Here is a 23,013-nt window from a genome sequence, read left to right as displayed (position 1 = left end):
ATGAAATGCAGAAAATCTTGTTGTATTAACAAGTCTGGAAAAAAAACCCTCAAATTCTGTGACAATTATGGGCAAGAAATGTTATTTTTGGTCTATATAAAATAAGTGTTACATTCAACAACGCCAATATTAAAATTCCTGTAATTACAAGTCAATGCAAGTCAATTTAGTCAAGTCAATGCAAATCAACAGAGCTGGAAATTAATAAAGGTAATTTAGATCGAGTCCTTATGTTTTTCATCAACATAACCCTATATACAGGAGCAGGTCTGAGCCATAACATAATGAAGTAACAAGATGAAGCATTCTAAGATTTCAAGAACAAAGAAAAAGTTCAAGTTCATAGTGTACTTTATTGTGTGATAAAGTCAACCTCTCAGCGTACACACACACACACACAAGTTCAGTCCAGCACTAAATATTAATGCTCTCCTCCTCCACTTTTATTTTTCATCAGTATAGTCCCCCTGATGAAGCTGCTGAAAGGCAAGTTACTGTTTTTTAATTATTTTACACACAGGCCATTAAAATTAATCTAAAAATGTATTAATATCTATATCAGCTAAAACATCCTTGGGCTGCAATGTATGAAAAAAATAAAGATCAGAGAGATCACATAAAAAAGGAATACAAATAAATTAAAAACTAAAAGAACTAAGTACAAAACTCTCCTTGAATATTCATTTTGTGTAATATTTAAAAGCCTTGATCTCAAAGAGGGAAAGGAATGTAGTACATTTTTCCACACTAATTGTCACCATGATCCCAGTAATTCTTTGCTTTTTTTTTTTTTTTGGTCACTTCCTTGTTAAGTCAAAGTTATGATGCACTTGACACTGCCAACTTTTTCAGATGATCCATGAACACCTGGAGACTAACATCATCCGTTAGGATGGGAGATCCTGATTCCTATAATAATATAAAATAAATTAGTAAATAACTGTAAAGAACAAAGCAAACATGGTTACCACTAGGACTGTTCTGAAAGGATGTCAGGCTTCAGTGCTCTACCCTAATTGCCTGCTAAATCAATTGCATAAGGATATATTGGGAAGAAGCTGCTTGGTAACAAAAGCAACAACATTCCATATTGTGGATTCCCAAAAGAATACATAGTGAAATATTTATTATTCAAGGAGCAACCTGTGTATCCCTGCCCCGGAGAGTTTACATAGACAACATAAAGGTAGAGGAAGAATGAATAGACACAAAAACAAGCACATTGTATATTCAGTTGCAGTACACTTATACCTGGTGGGTTGATTCATTTATTATTAATATTTTTACTCTATAGTACCAGAGTACTAATGTAAACCAGCTGTGATCTAATGGTATCAGACCAGTTAGTGAAGGGTAGATCAAGATGATATTGTGGCCAACATTTTCAAACCTGACTGCCTGAAGCTTTGGAAGTGCAGCCTAAATCAAAGTAGCTTGGTTTTCAGAGTTGCTGAGCTCTGGCAGCTCCCGCTGCAGTCAGCAAGAGCTGTAGGTGCTCAGGACACAACAAGCAGATTACTGTTCCCACTAATTATCATGTTACCTTTATTTAGGATCTTAAATTTAAAAAAAAATTAGGAGCTTAACATTAGACATCCAGGTTTGAAAATGTTATCCTGAACGTGCAAGTTATTTTTGTTCATCTAATTGTTCCCTGTTCATCTAGTTTAGCTAGTATATTCTAATCAGTTGATATTTACTGTAATGAACACACGATGTACGTCTAGGTTATAAAGAAAATCTGGCTCCTCAGAATTGAGTTGTACATTTCTGAGTTTTTAAATACTGTGACTATCAGAGCCAACACCCAGAAGTTCCATTCTTAGCTCCATTGTTACAGGGAGGTTTTCTCCCCTCACAAAACATGACAGAATTTCAAATCATCAAGGCATCAATGTCTGTGAAAGTTGCTAGCCAGGGGAGAAGCATGAGAGATCTAAAGCAACCCACAGGAACTAAGCAAGCCATTGTTCATAGCCTAATGCTATGTGATTAGAAAGCAAATAGAACGGGGAAGGAAAATATAAATTAAAAAATGTGTATCTTATATATGCATGCTTCTGTCCTTCCTCCAACAGCAGTAACTCCTCCATAACTCACCTGTCCCCAGGCATAGAGGTTATTGTGAGTCTGAGAGGGGTTCACTTTAGACAAGAGGAAGCGGGCCTGTAAAAAACAAACAAAATATTACAAAAATAATAAAATAAAGAACATCAACTCCTTCAGGACTTATCACCATACCTCAGGTCACCACAGCAGTCTGGCTAGCCTTTGCTTTCAGGCCCTTGTCTAGAGAATATTTTTTTCTCATTTAACTTGAACTGATGTCCCACTAAAGTTCCAATGCAATAGCTATTACGGATATCACTATGGTAACCACACGATGCAATGGTTTTCATCTCTTGATCACTGTAATAGCTAACATTTGACCAATATTTTTGGACATCAGTTACTGCTGCTAACTGATGTGTCAGTTATGCTGCTTTTATAGAGGGTGTGATAAGCAGAGAAGGGAATAAGAGGAAGATAAAGCTAAATAGCTTCTTATTACCAGAGGCATATGGACTATACCTGTTTTTGTTGGTACAAGTGTTCCCACTTGTTGCTACTTATGAATGCTGCCATAGGCTTCGGAAGAGAGAATGCCAGGACTAGGCTTCTAATCCAGTGTGACTCATAAACAAAGCTGCACTGAATGTATTACCTAAGCTAGATACGTTTTGATACGTAACTATCATTTATTCTCCATGCAGTATGTCATCTGACCATTTTCTTTTTTGCACCCTTTTATTTCAAAGGCCTGTCCCATGAACAATTTCTAAACTACGCTTTTAAAACAGACTATTAGTGGTAAGGGCTCACAAGGAAAGATATATAGGCTGTACACTTTGAGGGTTGAATTACTGCAAAGTTATTTAGTCTACAGAATCAGCTTATTACTAAACCTATGAACTTGCTTCAATCAAAACTAATAGACACGTGCTCCTGGATAAGGCTTTGCCGTACCTGACTGCCTCCATGTTCAGTGTTAATATAACGCGGCATTGGGAATCTAGTCTGCAATATTTCCTGGGCATCGTCCAATGGGGCTTGCAGTAAATGCTTGAAGTTTTCATATTCAGGCATGTCTTGGTAGCCAGCTTTCCGCCACTGTGCAATCGTCTATTGGAGGAAAAGAGAGAAAGTAGGAGAGAAGTCTCCTTTGTAACTTTTGTGTCTCTGCTTTAAAACACTAGAATGTTACAGGAAACACATTTTTATTATTTAGTCAATTACTTTGTATTTGTCTAATCCTGAATTCAAATAAAGAACATGCTAACAAGATGAGAAACTCAGCCAAGTATCTACATTTATTTCTGTAGAGCTGCAAGAGCAATTTGTTGAAAATAACCAATAGTTTAAAGTTCATCAAAATATACATTTATGAGGGATATGCACAGCATTCTTAAAAATTGCTATTTCTTAGTTTAACTAAGACTTAAATACCATGGCTGTAGTCATTTTCTTGTAGTGTTTATAAGGCTACAGAGACCTGACAACTGCTCCACTCACATACAAATTTACCCCTTCCCTCAACAGATTTCACCAAAATAGCTGATTGGCTCAAACTGCAACATTACAGGAAGGTGATGATTCCTTCTGCTTGACTCAGGTGTACATACAACTCACATTCACATTAATTAGATCTGTGTGCATATCTCTCGCGGAGACCAAATCTCTTTGAAAAACAGGAAGCAGATAACTGAGCCATTGCAAACTGACATGCCTTTAGAGGCAATATTGCAGGGGAATTAACACTGGTATCATTACACTAGCCCAAGCTTTTCAAATGGGTCGTTTTACACACACAGTAATGGTGCAGGGTAACAAGAGAAAGACACATGATTTGCACTGTACCTCACCAAGGTAGATTACAATCTGGAAGAAAGTATCCATCAGCAGAATTCTGTCAGCAAGAATGCTGCTGCTATCCAAAAGCACAGGCTGGGAAAGATAAAATGAGAAGTCAGTCACGATGATGCCCTCAGAACTGTATTAAACTTCAAGTTCAGTGCAATAGATCACTGTTCTACAGCAGTACACAACAGAATCAATTGAGTGCCTATCAGTCTGAATAAGCAAATTTCAGAGCGTAGCCAATGACACAAGTATCGCGGAACGAATCATCAAGGTTTCTGCAGGAAATATAATGTGTAGAAAAGCTATTTTTCAACTACATGAGTTTGATTTGAAATGATCTTGGACAAGAATCTCTCATCGAAAGAATATTGTGTTTACTGTATGTTCACAACTTTAGAATTTTAAAAGAATATCCTTGTCTTTGAAATACAAATATTTTTCTGAATAATTATCTTAATTAAAGGCAGACCATACTACAAACTGGACCATTTGTATAAAACAGTACCATTTTGATGACTGACTAGACACCATTAAGGATTGTTCCAAAGCTCTCTGCTCAACATAGCAAGTCAGTGACTTACCTCAGGTGGTCCAGAGAAAGAATAGGAATAAAGGATGGGCTGGATCATGATGAGGGACTGGGTCAGATCTTGTCTGGCAAAGTGATGACGGTAATAGGAAGATTCATCCGGGCTGTTATTAAACACTTGAAGAAATGGAGATCGTCGCAAGTGGAACATAAACTACATTTAGATAGAAAGATGAATGAGAAAAGAAAAAAGAAAAAAAAAATCCATTGATTTTTTTTTTTTAACCTCCCTATTCACAAGTCCAGTCTGAATGTACAATAAGTTACTGCCAAAGTCTTTCCTCTAATTAACTCTTTGGAAGCTTTATCTACCAATCGTTTACAGCATTTAACTACATGCCAGGGTGTTGACTTGCATCACAACAAATTTAAAAATCATCAGACAATCATAATTGTGTGTTTTATTGACATTTCTGCCTGTAACTGCCTTTTTCCACATCTCCATGTCTATGCAAAGTGGAGTTCTTACCTGGGGATACAGAGAAAATGAATCTGACAGTCGGAAGGAATTCGGATCATCCTTGTTATATTGTCCAAACTTCTGACACTGTTGGAAGGAATGCGTATTACCAATGGGTAATACAGAGAAACATTACACAATGTGGTGTCTCAACATCTCACTGCTAGTAGCTGGGACTGGATGACACAGGATGGATCACTTGATAATTAACCTGTTCTGTTCATTCCCTCAGAAGCACCTGGCATTGGCCACTGTTGGAAGACAGGATACTGAGCTAGATGGACTTTGATCTGACCTAGTATGGCCGTTCTTATGTTCTTTTCACATTATTAATTAAGTCACTAATATGTGGGGCTGTTTCTGGAATGATGATTGGACTCCATCTTCACTTATCATATTTTAGCATGTAAATACATATCACAAGCTTAGTACAAAGGTCAGATTAAAAATAACTAAAGGGGAAAAAAACTGCTTCCAAGAAATTAATGTTTTTTATTGGATCAGTTATGATCAGATTGCTGGCTCTCATTTAATGCTTTGTATCTCACATCACTTAGGCTTCATTATGGCCAAGGTGTTTTGTATGCTACGAAACACTGGTTGGCCCAACGTTCCTTGGCTCTGCGACAGCAGACTGGAAATTCTGCAGCAGCGTCATTGAAAATCGATGGTTTTAATGACTGAAATATGCAAATGAACACTGCAAATAAGAGCAGTAGCCAGCCCCTCGCATTTGTTTAGTATTCAATTCACTTTTATTTTACACTGACCCCACATTTTCAGAACTGGACATGCCACAGGCTTTTGTACGAACACAACATAGCAGCATTGTAGGCTATGTCTACACTTAAAATGCCACAGCAGCACGGCTTCAGTACTGTTGCTGGACTGCTGTAGCACTTCAGGATGGACACTTACCAGAGTGACAGGAGGGGTTCTCCCATCGCTGTAGTTAATCTACCTCCCCAGGAGGCGGTAGCTAGATCGAAAGAATAATTCTTCCGTCAACCTAACACCACCTATGCCGGGGACTTAGGTCGGCTTAACTCCATCACTCCAGGTGTAGGTTTTTCATACCCCTGAGCGAAGTAGCTGGGTCAATTTAATTTGTTAGCATAGACCAGCCCTAAAAGCCATTGGGGCATAGCTGGAGATTTCGGCAGCTGGGACTTTTGGCGCCTGTAGAAAAGTTGGAGGCAGTCTGGCGTTGTAATATAATCACGTCAGCTGGAGGATTCTGCTGAAATGATCAGTAGTGGACTAGCTGCTGTTTATGGGCTGGTCTACACTGGAAACTTACATTGGCACAGCTATGTCTCTCAGGGGTGTGAAAAAAATCTATATCCTTGAGAGTTGTAGCTGTGGCTAACCCCCAGCGTACACAGCACTAAGCTGATGGAAGAATTCTTCTGTTGATCTAAGTACTACATCTCGGGGCGGTGGAGAACTACAGCAATAGCCTCCCCTCCCGTCGCTGCAGTGAGTGTCTACATTGAAGAGCTACAGCAGCACAGCTGTAGCATTTTAAGTGTAGACAGAGCCTAGTAGTTTACACAGTTTCAGATTTAACCCAACAAGATTCGCCCATCACACTTACCAATCTGATTAGCTGCCTGTCTAGCCATCGCAGTACATCAGGTCCCTCCTCCGACTCAGCTCTGTAGACTCCCAGACGAGCCATTAGCACTGCAGCTGCTTCCTGGTCAAACGCCGCTTCTATATGTTGGAGCTGACTCTGCGCATCTGCCCAACTGATAATAGCAAAGTTAGTGCTACATACATTCATCTTTACCAAGTACAAAAACTGGATCACGCTGTACAGGCAAAACACCCCGCGTCCAATCCACCCAGACCGCTGGAAAAATTCAGAAATACAGATTATACTAACGCTTCTGCCATCAAAGAACAATACAGTAGGGATTGGCCTATGGAGCTCACTTTCTGGCAATGGTGGTTACTCGAATGCGTCTCTGTGTACTGGAGTGCTGATACTGAGTGACAAACTGCACGGCGCCTCTGCCACCCTGAGGTATTGGTGCATTGTGCTGCAAAACAGAGGAATAAAGTGTTACTCTCATGAAGAGTTTATAGGGTAGAGTTACAGAACAGCAAAAGAACTGCAATGCATTATACGTCAGGCCTGAGTATAATTGCAAGCTTCAGTCCCGCTGCTCAAGAAGGTCACTTTTCAGGGCTGCTGGAAAATATAAGGAGTATTAAGCAACCCCAGAGTAAGAATGGGGGTGGCAGGTTAATTAGATACTTTGCTAACAGGCTCTACATCAGTTGGGCAATAAAGGATGGGAGCAGTTTCTCATTCCTACAACAGTGGAAAAATAGCACATGGAATAAGTATAACAGGTAGGGAAGAGAAAAGAGAAACAACAGCGTCATTGTGCAAGGTAAAAACATTTATCACTTAGCTCTTATTGTGCTTTTCATCAGCAGAGCAAGTAGGAGCATGAATGCAGTCTGTGTGAGACTGTTTTTTCTAGATATGACACTTGCTAATTGATATCTCATACGTTACAAAGGGACCATTGTAATTACTCTTCGGGGATCTGCTAGGGAGGTGATGGCTACTATAGACAACAGTATTCTGTAACTCTATATGAATGAGGAAAAAAACTGGACTGACCTGATTCACCACTTCAAAATATATGGCAAGAGTTGAGCTGGGATCCAGGCTACAGATTTTCCACTGACATGTACTTCCAATACCAAGTTCCTGGAGGGGGTTCAAAGGAAAAAAAAGAAAGTGGTGATCTTTTCTCTAGTGCAGGATAAGTTAAGATCACTTTAAATTCTGACCAAAGGTAAGACTCAGCACGTGCCTTCTACTGCATCTCACACCTAGATACACGTTAAAGTCCAAAAGTGAGCTTGAAAATAAATAATTAAATGAAAGCTTTACTGTGTAACAGCTGAAGCCAGATTCAGTTGTCTTCTCCAAGGACACCAGTCATCTTTTTCCACTGGTCAGCCATCCATGGAACACATTAAGAGCAGCCCTGCAGGAGACCCCACCCCTCACTCAAAGACCAAGCACGTCACCTCCACAATGCACCCAATTTACCTCTAGCCTGGGGAGATGAACCCTAAAGACACTCCCAAACCAGTCTCTCCTCCTTGACAGAACCCAGCATTGCTGTCAGATCACAGGGCTAGCCAAAAGGCTTTGCACTGTTTATTTACGTCTTTATGAAAGATTTTCCATGTTGGTAACTTACGTTTTCAGAGACGCATGGTCCTTTAGCGTTTAGTGATACGCACGGTCCGATAGCCCCTGAGATTTTCAGCTCCCTAGAAGTCTAAAATAGGGTCAGAAAAGTCTGAAAATCAAATCAGTCACACAAAGTACACAGCCGCTCAGCTTTAATCAGAAAAGACATTGATGACCAGAGGTTCCCAAACTGCTCTGCAGAAACCTGGCGGGTCACATGGGGCTGCCTTCTCCTCCTCCTTTCCAGCTGCTAAGTTACATTAAAAGACAGTTAAACCACATCCACTAATTTTCCACGGCAGCTATTGTTGCAGTTGCCACAGGGATGTTGTGCAATTGTGAAGGGGAGGAAATGTAGCCCACGTGACTGTATCTCTGAACGCCGCACCACGATTAGAGTTTGAGAACCTCTGATCTACATAATCAGATTTCAGACAAAAACCACAAGCCCACAATTGCCTGGAAATTGTCCTTGACAAGTTAGGGCAAGTAGGGCCAAGCCATTCATCTCTGCAAAGATTAAGCTTTCCCTAAGGAAAAACACCCCAAAAAATCCATTGTCTGTGAAAGTGACAAAAATCTGGTCAATTTCTTTCTTCTGCTGCCTGGCTGCAATAGCCTGGGCAGGCACTGGAGCTATTCAGCCTGGGGAGGACAACACCAAAAATGGAGGCAGGGGAAGGGGAGAGCAGCAGAGCCCAAGCCACTCACTATTCAACAGGCTCCAAGATGGGACCAGAGAGAAAGCTCCTCCCTTCCAGCAACCCCAAGTCAGTGGGCTCAGCACCAAGTGCAGGGATCTGCCTGCATGGAACAGCTTGGAAGGCTAAGGAGTTAGGTTAGATACTAAGTGTCACGATCTTAGAATTCCCTCCAAATAGGCTTGGTTTCAAAACATACACTCTCTCTGGTTGCTGCTTCCATCACTAAGAGCCACTGGAAATTTAAAATAACTCACTAAAATGTTGCATGTTGCAAAGTAAGCTTAAGTATTTCATTGTTTACATCCTAGACAGAACCAACTATTTAACAATCTGTTACATCGGAGTGCTCTTTACTGATTTATCTGTTCGTTCTGTTTAATGCGCCCTATCTCTCACCTTCACTTCTAACGTAGCACCAAACGCCATTCGGAATTCTCCATTGAAGTCTTTGCTAAACACCCGCTGGAACGTCTGCTTGAAGAGAGAAGTGTTGAAAGAGTCTCCCATCACCATGTGACCCCTGGGAAGGGAAAAGGACAAGGGAACTAAACAACAAGTAACTGGAATGGAATTGCAAAAGATGTCTCTCTCCCACCCTTCTCCCACCACACAGACAGACAGACTTTTTAAAAGTTTCCACGGCGAATTGCAAAGTAAGGAACTAGCTACAGGAAGGATGCATTCCAATCCTCAAATCTGAACATGCTGGCATCACCCCCAGGGGCAGGGCACAAAGGAGCAAGTTCTGGGTTAACACAAAAATGGAAAGTACAGTAAGTGTTTATGAAAGGGGTTAGATTGACAGCCAGGGAGTTGTCCGTTTGGCCACAGAACAGTTCTTGCAATGGCAGTGCAGTCTTCCCCATCTGTGTGCTAGAATGGAGATTGGGGAAAACTCATTCTAGGGCTGGAGGGTAGTTCTGTCTTTATCTGTTTATTTTCCAATGCATGCAGTGCGCCTAACTCATAAACTACTTGATGCCCTAGCAGTGATGATGCTTGACACATTACAGAACTCCCCAACCCACAAACCACCACCAACTAAATCCTCTTCTAATTAACTCACCTCCTCAGAAAAAGCCCGAGTAAATGGATAGGGCCTAATAGCGCAGACTGAAGGTCTATCACACCAAGGAAGGGAAGGCAATTCTAGAGCTATGAGTCTTCTATCGAAAACACCTTGCCTCCAGAAAGACTAGCATAGGGACTTTCCAGATAACTGGCCCAGTAGATCTCATCTGGCAGATTAAAGAGACAGGCAGTCCCTACAATAATCCATGTAGTGGTTGGCACCTCTGCAAATGCCACCAGCAAGGGTGCTACTCAGTGCAAATGATGATGGTTGGACTGGGGATACATGCCCACTAGGGACTGAAATGACTCTTGGCACTGGCTTCTTGACTCCAGAGAGGCCTAGCATCCGTAAGAAATTATAATTCTGCTACTACCCTGAAGCAAATTCAATCCAGTGCCTTAGCACCAAGCCCTCCTGGTCCCTGCAGAAAATTTCATTTTGCATGACACAGTGCAGGATTAACAAGCACTTAACATTATGCTCATAATGCCACTGCTCATCATGTGACTGCTTAATCTGTTTTTCAGCTCTCCTCTCTGGAAGTGTCCTTGCTAAGTCTCAGTGAAATAAAACGTGTTTGTAGAAAAAGACCGCATCCAGGGTTTAGGAGTTGGTTAAAACATTAAATCACCCTTCTCTAAACAGGACATCTGCTTTGCCACTGACTGCATCAAAATTCATCCCATACAAACTGCCCTGAAGTACCACCCTGCACTACTGAAGTCAAGGGCAGCTTTGCCATTGAATACAACAGACACAAGATCAGACTTAGAATCAGAGAAATGACAACAATTTTCACCTCCATACATTTATATCAAACTAATCATTTCCTATCCCACTCTTCCCCCCCAAAAGACAGGGCCATGCTTGCTCACTGCTCAGGGCTGAGGACATACCCAGTGAGGTTTGCACAACACTTCATCTCCAAAAGGCCAGTCTGATCAAGAGCGCAGGCGTAGATATCAATGCAGTGGCCGTTGGCTGCTGTGCGATTAGCTAGAACCTCGTAGTGCTGTGGAGACAAAGGGCACGCAGAGTTTTTAAAACATTCCAACAGGCAGGTAAGGATTTCCTTGGGTTCTACAGCTGGGGCCAAAGCAGGAATTTGCCCCTGGGGAAAGCATGTTCTATTTTAATGGTGACATACCACCCCTAAAGTAAGGGCCCCAAATCCCAGAGCCACAATACACAACGAGCACTGCATTAGAGCTTGCTTGCGTTTCACTTCTATGACCTTTGTTATCATCTCCAAACTGCACTGTACATTCAGAGTAAATGCAGCACATTTTAACCACTTAGCTATGTGTCAAGAAGACCCAGGAGGCATTTGGAGGTTGACTGGTTCTCAGCAGGAGACGCAAATGCGCTCTCTTGCCAGGAAGAGAAGAGGGGTTAGGATACTCCTGGAACCGAGGGTCAGAGCCTTCTGCCCTCCGAACGGCTGAGGAAGACATGCTAAAATACCTTCTTGCTCTCTGGAGAAAGACCTGTGCTGGATGCAGACTAGGACTGAGGGACTTAGCCTTGTTTGGGACTTGGTGGAACAGAACCCGGCCTTATACCTTGACCTAGGTAATAAAAGCAGCATCTGTATCTGAGGGAGACCCAGGTCCATGTCTGGGCATACAGGCCTCAGGGCCACAAAGAAGCAGCGTGCTTGTCACTAGTAAAGTCGCACAAAAGGGTTAGTAAGGTGAAGTGCAGCTCACCAATAAAGATCTAGGATTAGCTACTGGTTCCCTAGGGGTGGCTTAGAGCCATGAGCTGGCAAAACTGTGTTGCCACCACATACACCGTAACACCCAAACCAGTTTTACCCAGCAGGTCCACGACATCATTTGTGCAGCAGAAGCAGTGTCTTTGCTTTAGCAGACAGCAGGACCTACCTTTGTGGCCTTTTTCATGTACCGTGCATTGTCCTTCTCTATGTCATGCCAGGAACGAATGGGGGTTTTCAGTTCGTCTCCTACCACCATGCCGGGCCCTTGTGTTGGTGGCCCGCCTGTAAACAACATTATTCTGGCCCCTGTGTTTGGAAATGTGCCCTAAAATAAAATTAAAGCCTTATTTTAGAGATTAAAGGACAGCAATACTTTTAATATACTTTTTGGGGCAAGGTCTGTCTACCTCTGTGTACAGCACCTAGCACATCAGGGGGCTGATTATGATGGGGGTGTTTGGGTGCTCCCTTAAAAAATAATTCCTGCCTTCTTGACATGGAATAGTGGGGACTGATGCACCGCTGTCAATTTCTAAACAAGGGGAAGTCAGATTTCATGCTCCCACCCCAGGAAGCAGGACTGTATCTGCTCCCATCTTCCCCCCTATGCCTCAGGTGATCTATCCACAAAACCAGTGTATGATTCCACAGAGATGCAGTGAGGCTCTGATGCATCTGAAAGCCAAATATTGTTTGTAAATATCTCTGAGATTCCTGAATGCTCTCATACAAAGCATCTTTCAAATATTATTTAAGCGTAACTATCCCTGACATCACACCCCAGGAGGTGTCAAGTAGGGTCATTTTCCCATAACAAAGTTGAGTAGGTATTTCAAAAGTTAAGGGATGTGACAAACTACACTCACGTCTGATATGTAAGGCCCTACCAAATTCATGGCCTAAAAAACGCGTCCTCTCCTCTCTGGCTGTGAAGTAAGGGTGGCAATCCCACGACCCTCCGACAATAGCCTTGCGACCCACCCCCACCCTGACCACCTTCTGGGCGAGGACCCCCATGGTTACGCCACCATGAAATTTCAGATGTAAACATCTGAAAACATGAAATTAACTAATTTTAAAATCCTCTAGCCGTGAAATTGACCAAAATGGACCATGAACCCTATTGATACACAATCAGGCCACAGACCAAGTCTTTCAAATACTGAGACATACTGGCCAAGCACAGCATAATCCCATAGGATTTTAATTTTACCAGGTAATCTCACATTAAGAGTGAATTAGGATTACCTCCAATAAACCAACAGCAATTGACAAAGCTACTCCAGTTGATCGCAAGGGTCGCTTTCCCTGAGTCACTGGCCACGGGTCCCTCTGTAGTTCCCCAAGAAGATCTGTCAGGTTCATGTCAATCTTCTGTACTGGCTGCAGGAACCTGCAAGAATTCAAAATGAACAACTATAAATCCTATTGGTTTGGTCTTTGCTGCCAAAAACTGTATCAAAGTAATGCACCTCTTACACCTGAAGTTTTCAAAACAGGCACAAGGAACAGATAAACAATTTGATCAGAGCAAGATACAAAGAGCACATAGCATGAGGACTTGGAAAAGCTACTCCACCAAAATGCACAAGAGAACTGGCCACGGAACGAGAGCTTTATGAGTGAGTGAGTGACAGAGAGCACATGAGCTAGGACCCAACACAGGGAAAAACAGTTTAATCTGGAAACAAACTCCCGCTGTTTTCTAATAATTCATTATTCTGCTCGACTTTTACAATATTATTATTTGTATTTCATTAGTGCCTAGGAGTTCCAGTCACAGACCAAGGCCCCATTGTGCTAGGCACTGTACAAACATAGAATAAAAAGGCAGTCTCTGCTTACACTTTAAGTAATAAGTTTTCAAATGCTGGCTCCATATAGAAATCCAGAGTGGATGGCGCTATTTTTGGAGTCTGTAAGAAACAGACACTATGAAAGCACTATAAGCTGCTCAGATAAACCCCATCAATATAGATCTACAATTGTAAACAAGTTATTGCAATGAGAGAACTCAAGCCATCTTACAAAGGATTCTCTTTAAGAAACCCGCATTTAGGGGCTTGGGTCCTACAAGTCATAATGTGAACATGGGCTCTGTCCTGCCCTTCTGGGATACTGTGTTTCACTGAGCCACTTACCTGCTTGAAATAGGTGGCTGTTCCTGAGGCTGAAGAGGTCTTCCCTGCTGAACGGGTACCACAGGCCTTGTAAGACCCAGCATATCCTACAAGACAGAGGGAAGCGGTGGGAAGGATAAACTTGATTAAACATCAGATCTATTATTTACTATCTAGCTACCGATCCGAGGTACTTATCTAGCCCCTCTTCCCCTAGTATCTAACTGCTTCACATTCTTTAATGTATTTATCCTCATACACCTCTGTGAGTTTGCTATTCTCCCCATTTAACAGACAGGGGAAACCAAGGCACAGACAGGTTAAGTGACTTGCCCAAGATCACACAGGAAGTCTACAGCAGAGCAAGAAATTGAACCCAGGTCTCCCTAAGGTTAGTGCCCTAAACACGAGACCATCCTTCCTATTTGCTCTCTACAAGCCAAGAGTTTGAAAAGGGGGGAATGTGATAAGAGACCTAAATGGAATTACATGTTAGATTAAGTGTAGGAAGAGAAGGCAGAACACACCTGTATTTGCTTAGCTGTCAGGTCCTTGGTCCCTCTGAAAACATAGCTCTTGGAGATTCCTTCGCAGCTCAGTTCATGAACCTGGACCATTCTGCCAAATGTGATCAGCCCCACCAGTGCATCTGGAGGCAGCAGACTCAAGGACATCTGCAGGGATTCCTTCAATGCTTGCAAGTCTTCCTCTTCCAGACACGTGTCAACAACGTAAAGGAAGATCAGTGGGGTTGGGGCACCTCTCTGTCGTGGAAAGAAAAAGGTTTACTATGAATCTGTATATGCTCTCAGTGACACATACTGCCCACCCTCCTTCGGCTGGGAATTCTCATAATGAAACAAAATATTTTAATCACAATGGTTATAGAAATAAGAAAACTCTTATGTCTTTCACTCACAAATATCCATTAAAAGTCAGCAAGTTAAAATATCTTGTTTCGGGAATATCACAGCGCTCCTCCTGAACGATAGAGGACAGCTAAAACAGATCCGCAACTGGATCAGCAAAAGATGGTCACCTTTTCTCATGACTGGAGGCATCAAGAACAAAGCACAATGCAGGCAGGACAAAGACCTGGGAGACACTTATCTCTCCATTGACTTATTTGAACTATGAAACTGGTTTTAGAGACCCACTGCTCAGTGGGTTGGCAGGATTGGGCCACAGTCTATAACAAGACTAAGGGCTTGTCTACACACAGATTAATTCTGAAATGGGTTAAACTAAACCAGAACAAGGCACTCCTGTCCTGGAATAAGGATGTCTGCACATGAAGTTATTCAGGAACAGCTACTGCAGAATAGCTATTCCGGTCAATTTCCAAGTGTAGACAAATGCTTAGAATATGGCTTGTTTGGCTTCTATTTAATTAAAATAGAGAACCTGGATGCTAAACGTAAGAAACTGCATCCATTTCCACTCTCCAGTCTTCACATGAAAACTGTATACACAGATTTTTAGAGGAAACCTATTTAAATTAAAAAGCTAAAAATGAATGGCTTAACCCAAGAGATCAGACAAACAGCAGGGAGTTTAAACTGTGCTTAATTAACCTAAAGTCCAACTGCACTTTGCTCATGCAAACACTTTATTCAAGTTATCTTAAATAATCTTACAGCATACATATGTGTTTCAAATGTTTTCTGAGAATCCCAAGCTTGACCATGATGCACTTACCTGCACTATGTATTCGATTGTGGAAAACTGAGGCATAAGTTCTGCTGGCTGATTTATTTCGGATATGCCTGCATACGCTGGAGGGAACTGAAAATGAGAAGCAAGGATTAGAAAAAGCAAGTTAACTGTGCAGGTTATTTGAAGAAATGTACAACAGCAGGTATATCTCCTGCATTATGAAGGCTGGATGATGTACAAGGGAGGAAAGCTTTCGAATTCAAGTACGTGTTGCTCAATTGCTTATTTCCTGATACAGCAGCAAACTCTTTTACCTGAATAAAATGCAGCATTGGTTCTTCACTGCTTTGCATTATGAATGGACAGCAGTGGTGGTTAGCAGCATGTGTGTAGGTCTGAAGCATAATTCAATTAGAAAGCAACTGAGAATCGTTTAGTCAGATGATACACAGCGTTTCTGACAGCAGACATCCACTTCCAGCACAGCAAGTTTCATACTCAGAAGAACAAAAGACAATGATGAGCCCTGGCCTCAACACGCACAAAGAATATGACGAAAATGTAAGGCACAAAAATAACTACAGATCAGCTGCCTGTAGCACATGCGCTGGCAAACAGCCGCTGGCAAAACTGAACCAAGACTGGAAGAGATGAGATTCCACGGCTTTTACATCTCACTGAGTAAAAAGAAATGCTGAACTGGGTGCACCAAGAGAAAGAGGCCATGGGGAAGGGTCTCATTAGCAGAAATTTCTACTTATTTTACTACCCTTCGCTAGAGAACGCTGTCAATTGAATACTCAATGAAGAGAGCATGAAGTGAATAGAGAAGATAATGAGAAAGTGAAGCACTTTCCCGACCTACCTGGTTTCTCTGAAAACAGAAGTTACAGGCCCAGAGCTTGGCACGATAATCAACTTGGCTAGAAGAAAAGAAAGGTGGAACATTTAGTTCAAAGGTATCGATTTTATAGCCAAACACCTACCAGGCTTTACAGTTGATATGAAAGAAAATAAAAACACTCAATATATTTTCTTAATTTTAATGACCGAGTTAAAGGACCTCAGATTCACAGATTTTAAAGCCAGAAGGAACCAGTAGATCTAGTCCGACTTTCTGTAGAACACAGGCCACAGTATGTCATCCAGTCACCCCTATATTGAGCTCAGTAACTTGTGTCTGACTACCAGAATATCTGCCAGAAAGACATCAAGGTTTGATTTGAAGACATCAAGAGAACATAACGCATCTAGTTCAGAAAGGCATCACCATTTCGCCCGGTAGTTTGTTCCAATGGTTAACCACTTTCACTGTTAAAAATCTGTGCCTTACTTCTAATTTGAATTTGTCTGACTTTGGGTTCCTGTTCTGCCTTTCTCCACTAGGTTAAAGAGCCTTTTAGTACCCAGTATATTCTCCCTGGGAAGGTCCTTACACTGGAATAAAGTCACCTCTCAATTTTCAGCCTGTGTTTTGGGGTTGGTGTTTTTGCTCCCAACGCGTAACTAGCTGATAGTTAACAGATGCCACAAGTCAGTGGAATATTACTATTATTTATTATTTGTATTGCAGCAGGATCTAGGACCCACAGTCTTGGAGCAGGACCCTAATGTGCAAGGGATGTACAAACAAAATGATGGTTCCCTGCTCCAAAAAGCTTGACCCCCTTAGCCCCTGTAATTTTATAGTGTGAAGACTAGTGCAGTAACACTTGGATGTACTCTCCTTCCTCTAGCTCAGGGGTCGGCAACCTTTCAGAAGTGGTGTGCCGAGTCTTCATTTACTCACTCTAATTTGTTTCGCGTGCCAGTAATACATTTTAACGTTTTTAGAAGGTCTCTTTCTATAAGTCTATAATATATAACTAAACTATTGTTGTATGTAAAGTAAATAAGGTTTTAAAAATGTTTAAGAAGCTTCATTTAAAATTAAATTAAAATGCAGAGCCCCCCAGACCAGTGGCCAAGACCCAGGCATTGTGAGTGCCACTGAAAATTAGCTCACATGCCGCCTTTGGCACCCGTGCCATAGGTTGCCTACCCCTTCTCTAGCCTTCCTTTACAATCACACTTCCTGTTGATCTCATTGGCAACACCTTCCTCCCAATACTTGTCAGAAGACACGCATGTCCATAAGATCATCATGGGAGTTTGAGAACACAGAAAGTGTTTCCTCCCCTAAAATAAAAGCACACGCACAAACAAAACCTTTCTACTTAAATCAAACCTCACCTACATCCAGGAGGACTACAGCGTTGATTCAAATTCCCATTTTGCCACCAAAAGCACAGAGACCAGTCTCTTCTGACATTCCTGGGCCTAATTAATATGTAGAGCCCTGCAAATCCACAGATAACTGCTTTATATCCGCAGATGTGGATATCCATGGACCACTGTTGTGGCTTGTGGGTTGGATGCAGAGACCAATTTTGTATCTGCGCAGGGCTCGACTAATATGCCCATCATTGCAGCCTCTAGGTGCTAGGCATGCTTTTCATTCAGTTTAAGGTGCACAGCATACTAACATTACACAAGGGCAACGTCTCAGTGATTAGATATACGTAGCTATTTGCACATCAGTGCTGGCTTCCCTTGAATCGCTGACCTCCGAGCTCGGATAACCATTTGCCTCTCCACCCCATTTCTGCTTCCTTCTCATTCTGGCAGCCCGGACTAGCAGACTGGCATTCTTTACTTATCACTACATGTGCAAGTGTTTGAAAAATTTCAGGACACCTAATCTGAAGGGTCTCTTGGGACAGGCCCTGGACTGAGAGACGGGGAAGGAAAGGGATGGAGATCAGGGAAAACAGATTGCGATAAGCTCTATTTCCATCCAATGTTAACATTCAGAGGTTAGAGTTAAATCAGAAATTCATACCAAAGCGGGTTGAGCACTGCTTTGCAAGTCTGCCTGCTGCAAAGCACTGGTTCATATTGTACAGGTGGCAGGTCTAGACGTTCTTTCAGGGGAGTCAGTAGACAGGCCAAGGGTACGACCATTCTTGTAGCCTCCAACCTGCTGGAAGGCCACACGTTCCAGCTGAAACGCACTCCGTCTCGCTCTTCATTTTGCTGAATGAACTCCAGATATGTCGCCATGGAATCTTCAAGGTTCTGAAAGAAAGGACAACCGATATGACACATGTTCATTCAGGAACCACTCACTTGAGCGACAGCACAACAAGGGAGTTATCACTTGGCAGATAAACACAAGATGACGAGATTCCAGCCCTAAAGAGAATACCATCAAAAGTCGGAAATTCTGCAAAGATGGACACCCATCAGTGGGACTACTCACACGAGTAAGTTAGAGTCATACACTAGCACCAGTGTAGGATCAGGCCCTACATGATGAAATTAGCCAATCCCACAATAAAATGAGCCAGTATGAGTACATCCACATCTATTAAGCTCTCACCCAGTGCTCTGGCCAAGCTACCAACATTTAAGAGCCAACTGAAATCAGCAGATCCCAAATGCTGCAGGTAGACCTCACCCTCACACAAGATTACTCCCCATTAAGCATGAGCATCTCTTTGCGGTAAACAGTTCCCCAACTCTGCTGCCGACCTCAGCCTCACAGCTTCCAGACCAGTGGTTCTCAACCCATTTACTACTGTGGGCTACGTATGCAGCTCTGTATGTGTTATGTGGGCTGCATTCACACAGTATATATACCACCTGTATGACCCTGAGAATGTCACGTGGGCTGCAGCTGTGTGCTGACTGGGCTGCAAGCCACCCCATGGAAGGCTTGGAGAAAACTGGTCAGGCTTGCAATACAGCCTGAAAGTCACCAAATGAGAATGTGTGTGGACCAAAGGAAGCAGCAAGTTGTAGAACGCAGGACCTTTCACAGAGGACATCTTGCTGCCAGCCCTCCCCTGTTTGCAGCAGGAAAGGGAGCTGTTAGCCTGAGCACTTCAGATGATCTCTGCTCTGTGGCAGCAAGAGACAAAAAGACCCCAAACTATTTAGGGCTTTCAAGGTAGAAATGTAAGGTGCTGTTTCACCTGGAAATCACTGGTTGCCATGCAGATCATGGAGCACCGTGTAACATGGTCCCTATGTGAAATCCCTATGTGAGATGTGAGATTCTGCACTGGCTGCAATTTCTAAAGGGTTGCAAGGAGAAGATCCATGTAAAGTGCATTGCAATAATCGATCCTACAGGTGACACAAGCATGGCTAATCAGGCCAAAGTCTGTATCCAAAAGGAAAAGGACACAACATCCTCACCAAGGGCAGGTAGGAAATACATTTGACCACCACTGCCGTCTGGGACTCCAGTACCAGTGGTGGAGATAAAAAGATTCTCAGGTGCACTTAAAAACCAACCACAGACACAAACATTAAGCAGAGATGCAGACAGAAGAAATGTCTCCCTCATACCCAGTGTAAGCATTCTCTCAGTCACAGCTGGGTTGCGTGTCAGTCACCCTAATGTGAATCCATGTCCCAATCTCCGTCAGAGAATAATTTGCCTGATGACATCTTACAGAAGACATGGCATGGAAAGAGAGCTGAGTTCCTTTAGCATACTGAAGAAATCATCATTCCTGCTGCCTTACCAAACTGTCTACCAGCACCACATACACACTGAACAAGACAAGACAAGATGAAATCCTGGGGAACCCCATATGAGAGCACCTTCATGACACAGAAGAAACTGCCCACCATCCTTGAGGCATCCCAGAAAATATAGACCCGCTCAAAAGCAAGACCATATCAGTACCTGTTAGGATCCATATACATGTCAATGGTCAATGGCCAACACTGTAGCATTTAATTTCAGAAAGGGGAACTAAAAATAAGGTTAGTTAACCAGAAATTAAAAGGTACAGTACCAAAAGTAAAATCCCTGCAAGCCACATGGAAACTTTTTAAAGACACCATAATAGAGGCTCAACTTAAATGTATGCCCCAAATTAAAAAACATAGTAAGAGAACCAAAAAAGAGCCACCGTGGCTAAACAACAAAGTAAAAGAAGCAGTGAGAGGCAAAAAGGCATCCTTTAAAAAGTGGAACTTAAATCTTAATGAGGAAAATAGAAAGGAGCATAAACTCTAGCTAATGAAGTGTACAAATATAATTAGGAAGGCCAAAAATTTTTGAAAAACAGCTAGCCAAAGACTCAAAAAATAATAGCAAAAAAAAAAAAAATGTAAGTAAATCAGAAGCAGAAAGCCTGCTAAACAACCAGTGAGGCCACTGGATGATCGAGATTCTAAAGGAGCATTCAAGGACAATAAGGCAATTGCGGAGAAACTAAATAAATTCTTTGCATCGGTCTTACAGTTGAGGATGTGAGGAGGAATCCTCAAACCCTCTACACACTACTGCTTCCTCTAAATGCTCAACACACAACCCCATCCCCAGGGTTCAGAGCTCTCCCCCGTGAGCCACTCAGCTGCATCTAAACATCACGACACCCTCACCAGGGTCCCTGTGCTGAGCGGAGCCTGTGAGTCAGATAGGCAGGCTGACAGCATCACAAAACAGGAGCTGACGGAATTGACTAATCCTGACGTAAAGAAGTTAGCTAATCCTGGGTTAATAGAGGAACGCCTTGCCTCTTTAGTTTTAAATGTGGCCTGTAGCCAAGATGTTCTCAGAAGGTCTTTGTGAAGTTTGTTGAACTGCGGGTGTTAGTTAGAGAGTGAGGAGATCAGGGCAACATTTTTAAAAAAGGAGAAATTTTAGCTGTTTCCTCTGTGAAAGAGAGTAAAGGTTTACCAAAAATTACACAGAAAATGGAATAATGAGGCAGGGCCCCTCATGCCAACCCCATACTGGGGGAGACTCCCCCATCCTACTCCAACAGCAACACAGTGGCCTCACACCAACCTCCACCCAGAGTGGGGGAATCAGTGATGTGGGGGTCCTTGTCCCTCCTTCACTGCCCACAACAGAGGCCCAGGGGATCCTCCCCCCGTTCTCTGAGCCCTAGGGTTGCCACCTCCGAAGTACAAAACCCCCACAATATTCAGGATGATCCTGAGCACATCAAGCTGGGCAGCGAGCACCGAACACCCCGACAGATTCCCGGGGCAGTGATCTCAGAAACGGGACAATACTGGGGAACCTGGACAGGTCCAGCAGCCCTACTCAGGTCCCCAATCGTAGAGGAGGTGGCCCCAAAAGCAACAGTGGGGCCCTTTCCCCTCCTACAGTGGCCTGGGGAAACTAACCCCACCCCCCACTGGGGGACCCCCTCACCCCATCCCCCGACTGGCAGGACTCCCTCCCCTGACCCACGAGACGCTCTTGCCCCATCGCCCACTTGGGGGGACCTCCTCCCCTGACCCAGGGGACCTCCCTCGCCCCCTCACCCCATCCCCTACTGGGGGAATCCCCTCCCCTGACCCACAGGACCCCCGCACCCCTTCCCCCACTGGGGGACCTTCGCACCCCATCCCCCACTGGAAAGGAACCCCCTCCCCTGACCCGGGGGACCCCCTTCGCCCCATCCCCTACTGGGGGACCCAGGGGTCCCCCCTCCCCTGGCACCTTCCCCCACTTGCCCGGGGGGAGCCGTCGCCCCCTCCCCTCACCCGGGGAACCCTCCCGCCCTGGCGGACCCCCCCGCCTCCCATTTCCTCCCCTCCCCAGCCTCAGCACCGGGGGGCCCTGGGGGGGACCTACCCTCCCGCCGCCCCCGAGCACCCACCTGCCCGCGGTGCTGTCGCTCTGCCGGCTCCGCTTCGCAGCGCCCGACGATCCGTGTCCCGGCAGCGCCCGCGCCCGAAAGGCCAGCTCAGCGGCGGGCCTGCCCGACAGCGAGATGGCGGCGCGGGCGCCTCGCCGGCTACATTGCCCTTGCCCAAGATGGCGGCACCATTGCGCGGCTGCTGTCGCCATCTCAGCGGAGGGCACCCGCGCCTCGTTACGAGCTTCCGCCCGCATCCAATATGGCGGGCGGCCTCCATGAGGCTCCCGGTCGTGGGCGGGGCCTTGCGGGGTTAGCGCTGACTCGCCCTTCCAGTGGGCGCTGGTGGATGGGGGTGGAAGCGGGGGGGGGCAGCTGTGAGTCCTGGTGATGTGGGCATCCCCCAGCCAGCCAGTTCTATATGCCCTGGGTATAGGTGTGGCTCCCCTGAGGTTCCCTCACCAAGCCGCCTCTCCCTTCGCCCCCCCTGAGGTGGAGACCGCACGGCAAACGTGCTCACCTCGCCACCCTGCCGTGCCAGCGCCGAGGATGCCTGCCTCCTGGCACAAACCATCACCCCGACTCCGAGTGCAGTGACACCCAACAGTCACATCAAAGCCTTGCCGCCCCGTGCCGCTTAAAAGCCTCCTTCGCACTTGGCCCTGTCGCGTTAAACAAGCTGCGCATTCAAAGGCCCCTTTCTCACGTCAAAACGTGTGTCCCCATCTGGTACCAAAGCATCCTTACATGGCGACAAAATGTCACCCCACAAATTGCCCCAGGCCCTGACACTGAACAGAGGATCCAGGTGATGTGGGGTGGCCCAGACAAAGTCAGCACAAACACCAAGACAAATGGGAAACCTGTGGGGTGGAATAGATATTCTGACACCATCTCAATAGATGCTATAGAG

At 44.1% G+C, this 23,013-nt stretch overlaps 1 protein-coding gene across 2 annotated transcripts; it reads right to left on the bottom strand.

The window, feature by feature from the left end:
* Nucleotides 1-333: 333 nt before the first annotated feature.
* Nucleotides 334-22,331, bottom strand: SEC23B (SEC23 homolog B, COPII coat complex component). Of its 2 annotated transcripts, XM_037896220.2 has the most exons (20): nt 22,122-22,331; nt 18,329-18,564; nt 16,313-16,370; nt 15,490-15,576; nt 14,319-14,555; nt 13,813-13,898; nt 12,920-13,064; nt 11,838-11,996; nt 10,848-10,963; nt 9,273-9,396; nt 8,180-8,260; nt 7,588-7,677; nt 6,888-6,994; nt 6,547-6,700; nt 4,959-5,036; nt 4,482-4,643; nt 3,898-3,984; nt 3,007-3,162; nt 2,101-2,166; nt 334-909 (listed from the first exon to the last, which is right to left on the bottom strand). In XM_037896220.2, exons 2-20 carry the CDS (start codon nt 18,547-18,549, stop codon nt 820-822), a joined length of 2,304 nt encoding a protein of 767 aa, XP_037752148.1. In that variant the 5' UTR covers nt 18,550-18,564; nt 22,122-22,331; the 3' UTR covers nt 334-819. The 2 variants fall into 2 exon arrangements, with proteins under 2 accessions (XP_037752148.1, XP_043400044.1); XM_043544109.1 differs by lacking the exons at nt 16,313-16,370; nt 18,329-18,564; nt 22,122-22,331 and adding an exon at nt 15,762-16,199.
* Nucleotides 22,332-23,013: the final 682 nt, after the last annotated feature.

This window comes from Chelonia mydas, chromosome 3 (genome assembly GCF_015237465.2).
Source record: "Chelonia mydas isolate rCheMyd1 chromosome 3, rCheMyd1.pri.v2, whole genome shotgun sequence".
Classification (NCBI taxonomy): domain Eukaryota; kingdom Metazoa; phylum Chordata; order Testudines; family Cheloniidae; genus Chelonia; species Chelonia mydas.
The sequence above is the reverse complement of the archived record's forward strand: the minus strand, read 5'-3'. Positions and strand labels throughout refer to the sequence as shown.